A 17,540-nucleotide genomic window follows, 5' to 3' on the forward strand; every position below is an offset into this window, starting at 1 on the left:
CCCCAAATTTCTACAGGGCTGAAACTGACGCAAATGTAAACCAACCAGGTGCAGGCAAGACTTTTAAGGCCGCTCCGCCTACTTCCCCAGCAGAGAGTTGGGCACGACACGTTTGCCCCCTCGTTTAGAAGCACAGTCACAGCACGGGGCGTGAGGCGCGTGGTGTGCTGCCGGGGGGGCCGTACCCATCCCAGGGGTGCACGGGCAGCTTCACGGGGGGACAGAGGCGGAAGGTGCCCCTGCTCGTGGGAGTTCCTCCTTAAAAAGCCGGTCTCCCGGAGGGTGCAGCACTGCAGGCTTTTAGCCACTGGAGTCGGGGGGGGGCAGGGGAATTTTAAACTGCCCTTGACCCTCCCCCCGGCTCGCTTTCCCCCCCCCCCCCAGGCTTTTGCAAACATGCAATATATTCAATACACACAGGACTTACAATCCAGCAAGTCCCGATTTGAACCACGCCAGGTCTGAAAGCTGCAGCGCTGCACAAGGAAGTCACCTGAAATAACCCCGCCAAGCAGAGCCGCTCGTTCGATAACGGGCAGATTAGCAAGAAATCAGGGTCTGTCCCTCCGCCTCGCCCACCAGAGCTCAGCCTTGCAGGCTCCACACCAGCCCTCGCCTTGGCTGACGCTTATCCCACAGCCGCAGCTGCTCCAGCATCAGAGAAACAACGGTCTGCAAAAGTGACTGATGGTCCGGCTCTGTTGCAAGGCAAGATAATGGGGGGCTGAGGGGGAGGGGAATCCTAGCAGACAGGGGGGTTGCATTGCACTCTACCGCATCACCCTGCACAAGGAGTTAATCGCAGGACACAGGCTGCATGCATGATGGAGACAGGAGACTGCAACAAGGATGTGTGGCTCTGCAGTGAGTCCACCTTAAATCTCCCTCCCCATTGCTCAGTCCCCGATGTCTCGCTCCCCTTCCGTGCAAAAAATAATAAAGACCCTTTCCCAGATCACACTCACCCAAGTGAAACTTGCGGGGGGCTAGGAGCTAGCAGCACTGGCTTGTTCAGACAGGACGGAATCCCAATGGTTTAGCTAAGCCATAGTTGCACTCAGTTCATGGGTTCAAATCCCCCCTTCGCCCTCCCCTTTGCCTATGTCACAAAGGGGCTTCCTTTTCTCCCCAGTGCACCTTTCTAAGCTGTGTCTGGAGCAATAACAGCTCTTTCCGTGTAAAGTCGCCGCCTGCTCCTGAATTGCAACCCTATATAGCAGGGCTGTATGGTCTGGCTCCAGCCCTTCCCTTTCATTGCTGTGTTGGAGACGTCGGTCAGCGTTACTAAAAATCCTCATAGAAAAGTGGCACGTTCTTTAAACAAAAAAATCCTCTCAAATAATTAATGTCAGGGCTGGCCAACTGGGAACAGGTTGGATGAGGGCGATTCTTTTAACAAAGAGATGAGATTTGAAAGTGTCCCATTGCAACAGACACATCACAACCCCCTTCACAATGAGGGAAGTACTTCAAAACAAAAAATCAAAAAGCAACCTGTAAAATGGATCCAACATCATTGGAACCTTCCTCCACAGGAATGCAATTTGTCTGTAAGGCCCCAAGGAGGATAGACTCCTGCAGAGCCCCATTGAATCCAACAGACTCACCTGAATTGCTGCCTAAGGGATTCATATGAGTAAGTTCTTGCAGCATTGCAATCTTTAGATATGTGTCTGTAAATACAGAGCGAAATAGATGTTAGCATTATGAAATAGGTGTGAGAGAGAAATTTTAATAGTCAAGAACATACATTAAATATTAAACTTTATGTGTTGTAGAAAGTGTGAGATAGATAGTAGTTTGGTATTAAATTATAAATATTCAATCTTGAAACATGTTTGCTCTGAGCACTTTTAAAAAACCCACCTTCCTACCAAACAAAACACTCCATTGCGCACTATTCTCCCCCTAGGTAGAGGGTAAGAGAGAGAAGGAACCACATGTGAGTGAAAGTTGCCTATGTAGAATAGAATAGAATAGATCTCTTTGTGCAGATATGGTGATTGATACCCAGAGATATCATAGAGAGAGTTCTATAAAGATCAAGTCAACATTTTCCAAAGTAATTTGTTACTTGGGTGCCCAATTTGAGGCACTTTAAAGAGGCCTGATTTTCAGAAAGTGCTGACCACCAGGGCCCTAGGAGGAGTTTCAGGCTGGGCACCCACACACCCTAAATCACTAGTCACTTATGCAAATCCGGCCTACCACCTGATATCTCTAAAAAGCAATGTGCTTCAAGGTTTGGTGTTTGCTGTTTAAGATTGAAATCTCAGTCTCTATATCAGTAGAAACAACAAGGAGTCCGGTGGCACCTTAAAGTCTAACAGATTTATTTGGGCATAATAAATCTGTTGGTCTTTAAGGTGCCACCGGACTCCTTGTTGCTTTTGTGGTTACAGACTATCACGGCAACCCCCTGATACTTGACACTCTATCAGCAGAGACTCAGAGCTCAAAAAGCGAGCATATCTCCAGTTTCAATCAGTCCTTGTTCTGTGGCGGAGAGGTGCATCAATGGCAATTAGCCAAGATGGTCAGGGAGGCAACCCCATGGTCTGGGTGTCCCTAAGTCTCTTAGCACACATCTACACTAAAAACACTGCACCGATGAAGATTCTGCCTATGCCAACGGGAGAGCTTCTCCCATCAGTGTAGATACTTCACCTCCATGAGAGACTTAACGAGAGAAGCCCTCCCATGGACATAGCGCTGTCTACACTAGGACCAATTTACCTGCCTAGCTCAGGGGTATGGATTTTTCACACGCCTGAGCGACATAGTTCTACTGACTTAATTTCCTAGTGTAGACCTGGCCTGGCTGGCTGCCAGACGCTGGGAGTGGATGACGGAGGATGGATCACCGAAAAATTTCCCTGTTCTGTTCATTTTCTCTAAAGCATCTGGCCCCGACCGCTGGGCTAGATGGAGCAGTGATCTGACCCAGTATGGTCCTTCTGTTGTTCCTCTTGAGTTTAACAGAGAGCGAGAAAGAGCTTCCCCCCCACCCCCGACTCTTGGATTACTCCTGCCACCGCAGCTGTTTTCATCCGCCCTACCGCGTGACTTATTCTGCACGCTCACCTTCGTGAGCCAAGGAATCAATCCTCCCCCTTGGCCGCTGCATTGTGGGAGAGGCCGGGCGCCGGGCCGCACGTTGCAGCGCCATGGCGGCTGGAGGCAGGAGGTGAGTGCGGCGCGCGGGCGGGCCCGCTCGGCTCCCAGCTGGAGGCGCGGGGCCCAGGGGTCGCAGGCACGTGCGCGGGGGGTTCAGCTTGCGCTGGCTCGGCTGGGGGCGGGGCTGAGAGCCCGCGCTGGGCAGGAGCCGAGGGGTTGTTTAGGGCCCCGAGCAGCTGGGGGGGGGGCTATTAATTATTAGTATGTGTTGGGGAGGGGGCTTCCAAAATATTCCTGCTTAGCGCCCCCCCTGCATGGGCTAGCACCCGCACTGGCTGGGGGGGCTTCCAAAATATTCCTGCTTAGCGCCCCCCATGGCTAGCACCCGCACAGGCTGGGGGGGGGGCTTCCAAAATATTCCTGCTTAGCGCCCCCCATGGGCTAGCACCCGCACGGGCTGGGGGGGCTTCTCTCTAGCTGCTCTAACCCTAATGGAGTTTGCACAATGCACTAGGCAGGGACTCCCCTCTGGGGAGGGGGCGTTGGGGGGAGGGGTGCCCCATAAGGGAGAACCCCCCCTCCCGGCTGCCCCCTTAGGCAGTGTAGGGCGGGCATGTGTGTGTGTATGTATGTATGATGGGAAAGGGCCTGTGCTGGGGGAGGGGAAGAGTGATGTTTGCATTTATAGTTCCTAGCCAGGTTTTGGGCCAGGGAAGGGGTGTCCAGAGCTGGGAGGCCGGATGAAGCCCCCTAAGGGCCTAACTGCAAAACTCGGAGTTGGATGGGGACCATCCCTGCAGTTTGTGGGTGCTCAGCTCGGGATCCAGCTGAGATTTCTGTATCAGTTAGTAAGATGTGTGGGGTGAAAAGTGCAATGTGCATAGCAGGTTTTATTTGCTTCTGGGCTGGGGTCACTGAGAGCCTGGAGCTGGGGGCACCGCTTATGAATATTGCATACTGGCATGATTTATTAGCAATATAATATCTATTGTGATAGGGCCCTGGGGCACCAGTCACAGATCAGGGCCATGACCTGTACAAACACAGTGTGGGGAAGTTTAAATTTGTATCCAATCGCCTCTCTTCAAACTGGAATTTCTTAAGGTGATGTCCCCTGAAAAGTGAGCAGCGTTTAGAAAGATATTTATCCCTTTTTATCCTTAACAAGTTACGGTATTTCTGCACGTTTTGCAAAACAGCACGTGGCATGGGCTGCAAAAGAGACTTGTGCCGTTAACTTTTAAAAAAGTGCTGCTGTTATAAACTAGTCATTAAGTCAACAGGCTGTTCGTCTTATAATTCCTCTTCCTGGTTGAAATAAAATGTGAAAAGGCTTTAAATTAAAGAGCTTTTGGCCAGCTACAAAACAGAAAGCAGGTGGTCTTTGGGGTTGTAAGAGCTTCCTGCACACTCTAAATGATTTCTGGGGTGTAAAGCACTGTGTTTTGTGTGTAACCTTGTACCTCCTGGATCAGGTAGTCAGTCATTACTGCAGTTTCAACAAAAGGTGGTTTATTGGGAATGTCTGCTCTGCTACTGTTCAGAAACACACATCTCCTAGACTAAAGGGACCATATCTTTTCTTGGGTCAGATATTTTGCAACCCTTATGAATAGTCCAGGTGAAGCCTGTGAACCCACTGCATGAGTAAAATTTGGAATAGTGAGATCTTACATTAACTATTGAGATGGCTGTTTTTCTCTGGTAAATACTTCGGATTGTGCTGAGTACATATTCTTTTTTTGGTTGTGGGGTGGGGATGGGCAGGAGTGCTGTATGATACGAGCATCAAATCAGCTTAATTTAAAACCCTGAATCCTCTCCCCGCCTCCCTCGCTTGTCTTCTCCCTCTGGAACTAGAAAACTGGCGGAGCTGAGTGTTGATGAATTTTTAACTTCCGGATTTGAGTCAGAAGTTGATGGTGACTCAGAGGAGGAGACATCAGAGCTTGTGGAAGAGCCTGCTAACGGGAAACAAAGCCAGAATGGACAGGCAGGAGGAAAGAAGAAGAAGCCACTCAAAGTTAAAACTGCAGAAAAGTAAGTGTGGCTCCTTGTTGATTGGGGAAATGTGAACAGTCATTTAAGGTGTATTAGGAAAAACTTTTTCACTAGGAGGGTGGTGAAGCACTGGAATGGGTTCCCTAGGGAGGTGGTGGAATCTCCTTCCTTAGAGGTTTTTAAGGTCAGGCTTGACGATTTAGTTGGGGATTGGTCCTGCTTTGAGCAGGGGGTTGGACTAGATACCTTCTGAGGTCCCTTCCAACCCTGATATTCTATGATTCTTCCACTCCACTGACCCACCTTAAAAAGTTTCAGTTCTAAGCACATCATCTTAAAAAAGCCTGAGATACTGGTGCTTTGTCCCCAAAATGAAAACAATAATATCCAGCACTTACATAGCCCTCTTCATCAGTAGATCTCAAAGTGCTTTACAGAAGAGGCCAGTAGCATTGTCCCTATTGTACGGGTGGGCAAATTGAGGCACAGAGAGGTGTGACTTGCCCAGAGCCACCCAGCAGACCGGTGGCAAAGCCGAAAGCACTCGGCCCCAAAACCCTCTGCTCCAATCTACACAGAGCTTTGTTTAATCCAGGCTGAAGCAGTTCTTTGGGTCCATCTACACGCCAACGGTAATAGAATCCAGGGGCTCAGAGACAACATCCTTGACCCCTGAACTGATTTTCCTAAATTGGTTTGTTCTGCCTATAAGTGTGGACAGGATCTAGCCATGTTTTAAGCATATCCCCTAATTGGTGGGTACATGTCCTGGGATTGTAGCCTGGCTGAGGGAGGCAGTAAAGTCCTGTTTATGCTACAAATCTGAACTGGATTAGGGAGCAACTGTTGTTGCTGGGCCCTCAGGCTTGGTACTATGTGAGGAATTAATGGGCCTTTAGACTTGGTTGGAAAATCTGGCGTGGACTTTTGGCTGTTCTCACTGGCGCCCTAGAACATTGCCTCTCCGTTAGCAGAATGTCAGGGGGGTTGTAGAACTAGAGCTGGCTGAGGTCAGATTGCCGTCGTACTCACTTTTCACTGAAAAGTTGCTGGAATTTATTTAAGTTGCTTTTAAATGTCACATTTCACAAATTGTTTTCCCCACAACAGCTTTTAAAAAATGTTTTTACCTGGTGTGACGTTCCCCTTTGGTGTTATCCAGACCAGTGATCTGCTAGGTAGCTCCAATCCTTAACTCTGAGAGCCAGCCTTACCCTGCTCTGCTGTGAGAACCCCCACCCCTGGGCTGTTCACGCACAGCCTCCGGCACGTCAGCTGCTCCTTGGATTCTGCAACTGAATGACACTAGCCAATCTCTCCGGTCCCAGACACAACCCTAGGAACCTCTGTCTTGCAGTGTCCAGTTACGCCCGCTGCAAGCTTATATGAGTTCGTCAGTTTAACAAAGAAATTGATATGTACCAGGCTCGTTATCCCAAGGGGAGTCTCTGACACATTTCAAACCAAACACGCTGCTTCAGGTAGAATAAACAGATTTATTAACTATAAAGATAGATTTTAAGTGATTCTAAATCAAAGCACAAGAAGTTGGATTGGTCAAATGAAGTAAAAGTAAAACGCATTCTAAGCTGATCGTAACACTTTCAGTGTCCTTACAAACTTAGATACTTCTCACCACAGGCTGGCTGGTTGCTCTTCAGCCAGGCTCTCCCCTTTGATCAGCGTGTGGTGTCTGTAGATGTAGGTGTGGGGGAGAGAGAGCGCGCACATGGCAAATGTCTCTCTCTTTTTATCATGTCCTTTGCCGCGCGCCCCCCCCCCCCTTCAGAGTCTGGTAAGCTTTACCTCATCGCAGTTCCATACTGACCAAAGGAAGGGGGGATGACTCACTGGAGAGCCTAACAAATTCTTTTGTTGTTGCCTAGGCCAGTGACCTTTGTTCCTGTGAGGCTGGGCTGGGTTTGTCCCATACCTGCCCTGATGAGGTGTGAACTGCCTCTCTGTTCTTGGAGAGTTTTTTGCCTGGGCTTGCTTTAAGCCATGAGGATACATTTTCAGTTTCATAACTATATATACATGAAATTATAACCTGTAACAATTACCATAACAACCATGCTCAGTGTATCACGAGCCTTCCGAAGACACCCAACATGACAAACTTTGCATTGGATACCACAACATCATTTTATAAAGATGAACCTGGGGGTGTAGGGTGTTCCCCTGAGGTACAGAGTGTCGCACCTGGGTTGTATTATAAGGTGATATGATCTTATGGCCTGTGTCTTTGCCAAGTTTCCAAAGTGATGTGTTCCCTTGCAGATTCCAAAGACAGCTTTTTTTAGCTTCCCTGTGCAATTTGGAAGCGCCTTCCTGAACAAAGGATGTCAGCAAAAGATGTGAATGACCACTTATTTTAACTAAATCCAATGGGTTTTCTCCCAAAGCAAGTAACGAAAGATTCCCAGAATCCCGTGCACTGTGGCCCTCATTCAGGAAAGCCAACCTTATTTATGACTGCATTTAAGCATGTACATTTTAGAGTCAGGGCTTTTGTGAACAGCTTAGATTCGTTTGCTTGTACAATTCCTAACTTACTTTCCACTCTGAATAAATAACCAGGTCTTAATTCTTCTGATCCCACTCCATCAGGAAAGTGAAAAAAGGAAAGGCAACCGAGCACAAAGACCAACTCTCGCGGCTGAAGGAACGAGATCCTGAATTTTACAAGTTCTTGCAAGAAAACGACCGTTCCCTGCTGAACTTTGATGACTCGGATGGCTCTGATGAGGAGGAGAAGGGTCTGCACACGCTGCCTGAAATGCTGGAGGTACTGGGTTTGCATGGAGGAGTATCCTAGGCGCCTTTAAAATAGGTTACCTTCATGGCATAACTATTGCTTGCGAGTTTCAGTGCAAGGGCTGCATTTGCTTCTGGTGTGTGATGATACAGAGCAGGAGGGAAATGTCTCCTCAAAGGTCTGCAGGCAGTTAGGGCTGGTGGCCTGGAAACCAGTTGTGGATTTAAATAATAATAATAATACAATAATCTAGCATTTCCAGCAGCCTGTTCCACATTCCCTAGGCTTTATGCACTTTCCCCTATACTCTGGAAGAATCTCCCACTTCCCACGTGCAGAGCACCCTTAAACTCCTCCAAATCGCTCTGGCGGCCCCCTTCTTCATATTATCTATTTATTTTATTCCCATAGCTCTTAGGAGCCCTAGTTGTGGGCCAGGACCCCACTGTGCTAGGCGCTGTAAATTTCTGCACACACTCAGGTATTTGAACTGTCCTGTATGTCACATGTGCCTGCGTAAGGCTGTGAGCTCTTTCTGGGGTTAACGTCTGTTTCCTATCGTAGGGGGCTTTGTTCTTACTGCCTCTGAGTCAAACGCGTTGCTAGTGATAGAGACAGGAGTAGAATCCACTGCCTCCGAGGCCGGGGCTACACTTAACTTAGGGTGACGTAGCTACGGCACTTGAGGGATGTGGATTTTTCACACCTAATGCCTGGTGTAGATGCAGTTAGGTCCTGGGAGAGGCAGTGTTCCTACAGTGGCAGAAACACCCCTTCTGTCACAGCAGTCTGAGCCTATACTACTCACTTAGAATGTCACAGGTACAATCGGCCCATAGTATAGACATGGCCTGACCTGTCAGCCGCTCTAGCCACTTGGTTGGTTTTCCTTTCAAGGGGCTGTGGTGGGCAGGGGAAACAGAGACTGATCTGCAAACCCAGCATCACCCTGGGGGTGTCTCTGACCGTTGTAGGAAGCAAGTGATGAGGAGGAGGAGGAGGAGGAAACGGTCAAGCGGAAGAAAGCTGATTTTATCACCGTGACCTTGAAGATGGTGGAACACTGGAAACAGGCTGCAGAGGTGAGAGATGGGCCCACCATGCCGGGGGTGGGGGTGTTGGGCTGGCCTGTGTCCGTGCGTCAGCAAATACCGAGGGCTTGGGCCCGATTGAAAGGCCTCCCGCCAGCACAGCGCTGAGATCCTTGCTTTTCAAAAACACATTGACACTAGGCACCAGGGAGACGGCCCAGGCACCTCCTGCTGTGCACTGGGCCTGCCAGCTGGGGGGTGAAGTGGGTGAAATGTCTGTGCCTTGCTGCCTCTTGGTCTGTGTTTGGTTCCTGTCGCCGCTAGTTAAAAGCACAAATGTTGTTCTCTTCAGATCTGCTCTCCACACAGGCTTTGTACAGTACAGCGATGTCCTGTTTTATTGAAATAGTTAAACTGGTACAGCCTCCCTGCAGATGCAGTTATACCAGTATCGCTTATGCCCCGTCCCCTAGGGAATAGTTATACACATCTGAGGCACCTGTATGCCAATATGGGGCGGGCAGGGAGGTTGTACTGCTTTAACTGCATCATCTCCTGGTTGTCCTTGTAACAGCTTGTGCTCACCACCGTGGCGCCTCCTGCTGGTTGCTCTGGGAATTAGCTCTGCGCCCTCCTCTTGTGATGTGCGTCTCTCTCTGTCGCTGCTTCTCTGCTGTTTCTGGGGACCGACCTCGCTCCCAGACCGCGGTGTCCTCTGCAGGGCATGGCCCTCTGGCTGTGCCCCTAGCCCATTGTCTCCCCCATTCCGAGGAACCGTCAGTTCTCCGCCCGGCCTCTTGCCGCAGTGGCGAACTGCAGCCCCTAGTCCAGCCCCTCACTTAGGGGCAAACTGCCGTCCTTTGGCCACTTCCTTCGGTGGCCAGTGGGGCAAAATGGGGGGCCCAGGCCCGCCCTCTACTCTGGGCCCCGACCCAGGGACACTATAGCTGGAAGCTGCTCACTGCCTCTCCTTCCCCTCTGCCGCTACCTGCTTTCCCTGGACCACTTCCCCATAGCCCCAGAACCTGCTTGGCCCCTGTATCAAGGCCTCAGTTTGGGAGACAGCCAGGCTGGAGGTCTGCTTGCTCCCCTGACCCTGCCCAGGTACTTCTCTCTGCAGGCAGCCAGCCCTTCTCCCTCAAGCTCCAGGGAGAGACTGAGCTCCTCTCTGCCCTGCAGCCCTTCTTATAGGGCCCAGCCTGGCCCTGATTGGCTGCTTCTAAGCCGTCCTCTGGTCGGCTGGTTCTGCACAGTCACTCCAAGGGCTGCTGTTAACCCTTTGCCAGCCAATGAGGGGCCGCTGCTCTGTCACAGTCCTCTTATTTTAGGGCCCAGTCCCGCATGCGCTGATGTACGTGAGTGACTTGACTTGAATGTGTGGACGTTGCAGCATGGGCTAGCTCCCGGAGATTCAGCTGGCCCAATGCCCTGGGTCCGTGCCCGAGTGGCTAGCCCATGCTGCCTGTGCCGCTGTGTCCACACTGCTATATTTAGCGTGCTAGCTTGAGCTGAGCTAGTGTGTGTCTGTTCCTGGGCTCAGAGGCTTGCTCCTAGCTACAGTGTGTAGACATACCTACAGAGTCCCATTGATTGTATGCTTTGGGGGCAGGCTTCTCTCCATCTCTGAGTGTCTTCTGAGTAGTATAAAGACCCCCCCCCCCTTTGATAGTTTTCCTCCCTCAGGCTGTGGCTGTAATCCCCGGAAATCTGGAGTCCTGATCTACTCGTTTTTTGGATCATCTGGTCTAGAATCTGTGGCTGAAGGGCTGTTGGAGCCCATGTTCTGGAGAGGCTGATGGTCTCCTGTGGTTAGGGGCGTACCTCCAGGGTAAAGCTGTGTGTGTCAGGTGTGGGAGAGAGAAATTTGGGGCTGGTCCACCTGAGTAGCATCTTTTCACCCAGAAAATGGTGCACAGAACAGCATGATAGAATGATCAGGCTGAGTAAGACTGTTCTGCCAACCGTGTGATGTGCAGATGAAGCATCTGGCTTGTATAGGTGTGACGCTGGAGCCTGCACGGTTACTGGCTTGACCAGGGTTTCTCAGCTTCAGTTTGTGGGCTGTGTTAAGAGGCCAATGAGACTCCAGGGTTTCACATGAGGTCACAGAGCGAGTGAAGTCGCACATCTGTTCTCGACTCCCCAGGTTTCCTCCCAAGTGCTCTACCTCCTGTATGTCCTGCAGATTTTTTTTAATAGCATTTAGAATACTACGTAATGTGGCAAGTCATTTCCCCCCGTCCCGTGCCTTAGTCTCCCCAGCTGTATAAAGGGGATACTCATTCTTCCCTGCTTCTGTGAAGCACTTTGAGATCTAGCAATGAAAAGTGCATACTGAGGGATGATTATTAACGAAGGAATATAGCTGCCTCCGTTCTCCCCTTCCTTTATTGCTAACATTTCTTTATTCCTCTCTCCCAGAAGCACCTAACACCCAGACTGTTCCATGAGATCACTCAGGCCTTTAAAGCATCTGTGGCAACTACCAAAGGAGATGACGGTGGGGCCGATCCCAGCAAATTCAAAGTCACTGACAGTGCCGGTGAGAGCTTTTGTCCAGGCTAAAGGCTGCGTAGACTTGTTTCGTAGGGGGCAGGTGGCATGGGAGAAGGGCCTGGTGAGGAGGTGGGTGCCAATTCAAGACCTATCAGGAGAAAAAATGAGAAAATAAAATCAGTGGAAATGAAAATGATCTTCATCCTAGTTCCGTGCATCTCTCGTGGCTTTCAGTTTAACAGCATAACTCCTCCAGATGAGACGGGATCTACGCGGGGACAGCCCCGCCTTGTATAGTGCCCGTTCTGGAAGGGGGACCTGAAGCAGCAGGATTTCAACTAATATTGTTCTGGCAGAGCCGGTACAGCACGGAGGGGTGTCGGCAAAAGTAGCCTTATCTATCAGCTCCATGTGCTGCTATGGTGATGACCAGGTCCCACCTAAAATTGTGACTTAGAGTCAACCGCTGATTCTTCCCTTGCAGCGCTAATATTTATTTATTTGAAGTATGAAAGAATTGTCCCAACTCGCGTGCATCCGTCCCCTTAAAATTTAGTTGCTGCATATGGGGGGTGTGTGTTTTTTTTGAGAAATGTAGCTGCTGGAAAAGCTTCTTAATGCACCCTGCTTAGAATCAGCCCTGGATCGTTGCCGCATTTCACAAGCGATTGAGGGTGTCCTCGCTCCACTCCGTAGTGCCCATGTGGAACACTGCAGCCGCTCATTATGGCTTCCCTTCCAGTCAAACCTTTGTTTTCTAATTCAGTAAACTACGTAGTGACGAGGTGCTGTCCAATGACGTTGCTTTAAAAAACCACCACCAAAACATGTCATTCCTGGTTTCGTGCCTCGTATTGTTCTTTGTATCGCAGTAGCGCCTAGCAGCTCCAATCATGGACCCAGGGCCCCAGTGCGCTAGGCGCTGCACCAAGAGAGGGACCTCATGCTCACGGGGGTCCCTGTCCAAAGAGCTTGCATGCTTCAGGAAGGAATTGCTGAGTGGGAGTGGGTGGAGAGAGAGTAGACTGATGCGTGCAAAGCTGTGAAAGACCCCCAAACCTGTCTAGCCCAGGGCTGCCCAGAGGATTCAGGGGGCCTGGGGCAAAGCAATTTCGGGGGCCCTTCCATTTAAAAAAAGTTGCAATACTATAGAATACTATATTCTCGTGGGGGCCCCGCCCCCTCTGGGCAGCCCTGATCTAGCCTAGGTCCGGTTCTGAGCTCACTGGTGAGAGTTCTGTTTCAGGTTAGCAAGGGGACCGGGAAGTGAATAGGAAACCAGTTGTAAGTATTTTACTGACTTGTTCTTTTTGGGTTCAGTGTTCAATGCCCTGGTGTCCTTCTGCATTCGGGATCTCTTTGGCTGCCTGCAGAAACTGCTTCAGGTGAAGGTGCTGAAAGACAAATCAAAGTAAGTTCAATGCAATTGCACTGCAGATTAGTGTCATCTGAGCCTTTCCCAGCACTGAGGCCTGGGCATGCAGGTGGAAGAATTGGCAGGGATGCAGCTCTTCCTGTGTAGTGGAAAAAATATTTTGTCCGTGCCTATGGGCTTCTTATCCTTAAGCCTCGATCCTTCTGAATTCCTCCAGTGCAGGAGGCGTCCAGCGTGAACCTTTTCCTCCTGCATCGGGGAATTCTGAAGGATGTGGCATTTTATTTGGGGTGAAGGGAAAAACGGTTTGTGACTGACCCGCTTGCCCTTGAGATGTGACTTGGTAGCGATTCACCCTACTGCTTTCGATGTTTACTGCTGCGGATGTGCCAGGCCCCAGATCATGGTGGGTTGAGAGCAGAGCTTCCAGGTTTGACCTGGTCAGCATTAGCTCGTGGGTGGAATGAGGAACAGCAGCGCGCAGCTGGGCTAGTGAGGGTACAATTAATCCCTTGTTCCTAAATGTAGGCATCAGTCCAGAAGCTCTGTTGCATTCCTCCATGCTGTCATCTGATCTGACTAGAGCCTTCATTAGAGATGGGGGAATTTCTGACTCATGGGCCCAGTTTTGTTCATTGGAATTCTGGTTGGCTGCCAAACTGCCTTGGGCTAGGATTGTGTATTGATCCAAGATAAGCAGGGTTGGGCTGGAGCAGTACTTGGAGGGGTGACCTCCAAGGGTCATCCAGAGCTGCTGGAGGCTTGGTAGGTACCGTTCTTAGCTCTGAGTCCACCCTGGACCAGGATGATGGGTAAGCACAGTGGTGCTGGAAGTAAAGCTCTGACCACCTGTTAAAAGATTCCCAAGCACTCTCTGCAAGATGTTAGTCCCTCTATCCTGGCTATGTTCCACCTAGGGTATCTGTGTTCTTCATTTACCAGAATCTTCGCTGCGGTTTCAGCTGCATACAATTTTTTCCTTCTTTCTGCCCTACAATCTTATGCAGTGTTACGTAGCAGGAGTGTTCCACCCCAAAGGTGGTCGCACTTGCACGGCAGAGAGAGTAATATCTGTGTAATTGTGAAAAGGGCTTAGGCATCCTAGGCAGGTTTTAATGCAATTATTGCTAATGTCCCTGTTTGGCCTGGTTAGGGATGGGATGGGGGTTGAGGTCAACTCCGAATTTCCTGTTGGCGTTGGTGGCGAAGCACAAGTCTCAATTCCTTGTGCTGTTGCTCTGAGATAGCAATATAGTGCTGATTGCAGAGAATAGTTCCCCCTTTCCTCCTTGCAGTCCTTACTGATGCAAACTCTATGTGAAGTCCATGGTAGGTTTGCCTGGCAAACACTCAGCCCTGCAGTTATTAGTCCATGTGGGCGTGAGCTCATGAGTGGCACAAGTGAGATCTGTGCTTTCTTCCCCACGCCGGCTAGGCCACCCATAATCGTACGTCATAATCCATGTAACTCCAGCTGTCTTGCAATACAAATCAGTCCTATTTTTAAGCCCTGGCCTCAGGATGCCTGAACAGAAGGCAAATGGGGCTGAATGCCAGACGCCCCCAGTCCGTTTCAGCATCCGTTCTGGTACCCAGATGGAGAGGGATGCGGGGGAGCTTCCCCTTGTGCCCTGGAGTAATGTCGTGCAGGCCTGGGGCACCCTTTGGATGACAAAGCCTTACTCCTTTTATAATGAGATTGTAACGCTTTTACGCCCCCCTCTCCTCGCCTTGTGGAAGATGCTGGTTTCCTGGGAGTTTCCGTAGTGTAATGATTCATTGTCACTTTTAGCTCTGAACTAAAAAGCAACTCCCACTCAGCCTGTGTTATCTCCCTGCTCGTTCCTAGGATGGTGCTGCCCTCTGCCAGCCCACTCTGGGGCAAGATGAAGCTGGACGTCAAGATGTACCTGAGCTGCACCATCCAGGTAAAGACCTGCAGCATGTCTGTTAGGACGCTGTTGTCCTGGGCACCGCTGGGTTTCTCTTGGGAAGCAGGTTTGTATTTTGGGGTCGTGTGTCTAGGATCAAGGGAGATACACTGCTTGCTAACAGTCCCTTGAAAGGTGACACCTAAACACAAATGAGCCAGTTGACTATGTTAGTAGCATTAATTGCTCTTATTTCACAAACTTAGCTTCCTTCTGGGAGGCAGTTCTCAGGTCACGCCAGCTGTCTGCTCAACTCAAAATCTCATCAGGTTAAAGTTGTTTCAGGTGCTGGGCCTGCTCCTGCATCCTAGCAGCGCTGTTTTGTTGGCTTCATAATTGATGCTCCCTTTCCTACAGTGAAACCTGCAAGAAAAGTTATGTTTCTCAGATGCCATATCCCAGCCTCACCAACTATAATTCTGCTGCAACTTTATTAGAGGATCCCACCTGTGCTGAGTTGCTGGTGTCCCGTTCTCCAGGGATGGTCCACATGTGTTTCTAAAGCTGGGTTCCTCCCCTCCTAGATCAAGATTTTTGGGGAAGAGTTAGGGAAGCCAACATTGTGTACCCCCAAATGAGAGAGAATTGGACTTTTAAAAAAAACAAACAAACCCAGCAAGCCAGCATAAATTGTTCAGTCTCCAAGGCAGTGGTGGGGCTTTTGAGGGATGGGAAAGCAGGTAAACAAAGTGAAAGCGCTGACACCCTTCCACGGCATAAGCCAGCAAAATGATTCAGCAGAAAAGCATTCCGGAGCAGCAAAACCTTTTACTCAAGGGATAGCACTTACTGCAAGCAAGCTCACTTAGGGTTGCAATAGAACAGAAAAAGGCACCTGTAAGATGGGGATAATTATACCCCCCTCCCTTGGAGAGCTACCAATTAAAAGCTCTAGATAAAAGCTAGGTATTGTTGTTGTTAAGACGTTTCAAGCTTATAGAACAAGAAGCAATGGGCTTAAATTGCAGCAAGGGCAGTTCAGGTTGGACATTAGGGAGTTAAGCACTGGATCAGATTGCCTAGGAAGGGTGTGGAATCTCCGTCATTGGAGGGTTTTAAGAACAGGTTAGACAAACACCTGTTGGCAATGGTCTAGCTATGGAGTGGGCAAACTACAGTCCATGGGCCGCATACGGCCCATCAGGCCATTTAATCTGGCCCTCAGCTCCTGCTGGGGAGCGGTGTCGGGCGTTTGCCCCTCTCCGGTGCTCCAGCTGAGGAGCGGGGTTGGAGTCTTGCCCCGCTCCGCGTGGCTCCCAGGAAGCAGCCGGCACGACCTCCCTCCGGCTCCTACGAAGTACGTGGAGGTGTGGCCAGGCGGCTCTGCGTGCTGCCCCGTCCACAGGTGCCACCCCCGCAGCTTCCATTGGCTGATCCCGGCCAATGGGAGATGCCGGGGTTGCAGCTGTGGACGGGGCAGCGCGCAGAGCCGTCTGGCTGCGCCTCCAAGCTGGAGGGGGGACATGCTTCATGGTAAGCGCTGCCTGGAGCCTGCACCCTTAAGGGCCCTCCCCCCGTGGTGCCCTGATCCCCCTCCCTCCGAACCCCTCGATCCCAGCCCAGAGCCCCCTCTTGACCCCAAGACCCCCAGCCCCACCCCAGAGCCCACACACACACATCCCACCCCCTGAACTCCTCATTTCTGGCCCCAACCCAGAGCCTGCACCCCCAGCCAGAGCCCTCACCCCCTCCTGCACCACCTACCCCCAATTTTGTGAGCATTCATGGCCCGCCATACAATTTCCATACCCCGATGTGGCCCTCAGGCCAAAAAGTTTGCCCACCCCTGTGCTAGTGCCTCTGCTCTCTGCCAGAGGACTGCTGGGGGAAGCCTGTAGATCACTGGATCACTGCCACCTCCACGGCCCAGCCAGCCCAGGAGCCATGTTGGCTGGCCTCAGCCTCGTATAGGCAAAGGCATTCTCAACAGTGCTGCTGGCCAAGCCTTCTGCCCCCCCGTCGGAGATAGCGTCTTGCCTTCCCTAAGGCTCGCTAGCCAAGTGCGGCAAGACCCTCCTAGCCAGGTCCCGAAAAGCACCTAATTTCCCGCTGTGCTGACCCGGCTCCTGGATTCGCTCCCAAGTTCTTTTGGGCTTGGCTTACTGTAACCCGAACCCCAGAGTGCGAGTTAGGCTGCACCACGCCTGGCCCCCAGGAAACGTTTGGAGCTCATGGGAACGGAAGGAGTTGGTGGGAGCCGGGGGTCTGACCGCCATCTCCTTTTGCCTCCCCCTTGTAGCTCCTGTCTTGTTTAACGGAAGCGTCTGTCGGCGCTGCTGTGCTTCACCACGTCAATGCCATAGTACCTTATTTCTTGTCGTTCCCAAAGCAGTGTCGCATGCTGCTCAAGGTAAGGCGCAGAATCATGGAAGCTTGATTTAGAGAGAAGCGAGACCTCTGTGTGCATCCCAGGTGGTGTTGGCTATTTGGGGTTGGAGACCCTGCCCGAACAGTGTCTGGGGCCCTGAGCTCAGTCCCCTGTTGCTTTCCTGGGCTGTTCTTCCGTTAAGCACCCAGGCCTCCATTTATCATTGTTGGGTGCCAGCCATCACCCTTCCGCCGAGTTCAGCGGGGGCTTGGATCCGCCTGCGCATGGCCATGAATCCCCACGGCACGTCATGCGAGAGCGGTACCCGTTCCGGAGAGACGTGGTGATGTTACAGTGAAGCTGTTTTCCTAATCGCCTCAAGAGTAATTGGTGTCTGTGTATGTGCGATAGCGTTTTCCTCTGGAGGATTGGGGGTGGAATATTTGTGCAGTGACTTAGTCACAACTGCTGAGTGTGAGACACACAAAGCGGGAGGAGTTGGTGGCGTGTGGGCAAAAGGGCA

General features: G+C 50.9%; 2 protein-coding genes across 7 annotated transcripts in view; one reads left to right on the top strand and one right to left on the bottom strand.

Annotated features, from left to right (window-relative positions):
* Positions 1-1,673, bottom strand: part of KLHL17 (kelch like family member 17) — a 35,135-nt gene extending 33,462 nt beyond the window's left edge. For 2 of the 5 annotated variants that reach the window (XM_044996679.1, XM_044996676.1), the window contains exon 1: positions 966-1,080. The gene's annotated coding sequence lies outside the window, so the exon portion shown is untranslated. Of the gene's footprint in view, positions 1-427; positions 446-493; positions 645-965; positions 1,081-1,607 lie in introns of those variants that run through there. The other 3 variants (XM_044996681.1, XM_044996680.1, XM_044996677.1) reach the window with 3 other exon arrangements.
* A 1,359-nt stretch (positions 1,674-3,032) lies between these two features.
* The window catches only part of NOC2L (NOC2 like nucleolar associated transcriptional repressor), an 81,639-nt gene continuing 67,131 nt past the window's right edge, over positions 3,033-17,540 (top strand). For both annotated transcript variants that reach the window (XM_044996672.1, XM_044996673.1), the window contains exons 1-8: positions 3,033-3,187; positions 4,978-5,157; positions 7,729-7,906; positions 8,851-8,958; positions 11,329-11,449; positions 12,724-12,814; positions 14,628-14,706; positions 16,949-17,059. In XM_044996672.1, the coding sequence (XP_044852607.1) occupies positions 3,168-3,187; positions 4,978-5,157; positions 7,729-7,906; positions 8,851-8,958; positions 11,329-11,449; positions 12,724-12,814; positions 14,628-14,706; positions 16,949-17,059 (888 nt within the window). In that variant the 5' untranslated portion in view covers positions 3,033-3,167. The remainder of the gene's footprint in view (positions 3,188-4,977; positions 5,158-7,728; positions 7,907-8,850; positions 8,959-11,328; positions 11,450-12,723; positions 12,815-14,627; positions 14,707-16,948; positions 17,060-17,540) is intronic.

This window comes from Mauremys mutica, chromosome 21 (genome assembly GCF_020497125.1).
Source record: "Mauremys mutica isolate MM-2020 ecotype Southern chromosome 21, ASM2049712v1, whole genome shotgun sequence".
Classification (NCBI taxonomy): Eukaryota; Metazoa; Chordata; order Testudines; family Geoemydidae; genus Mauremys; species Mauremys mutica.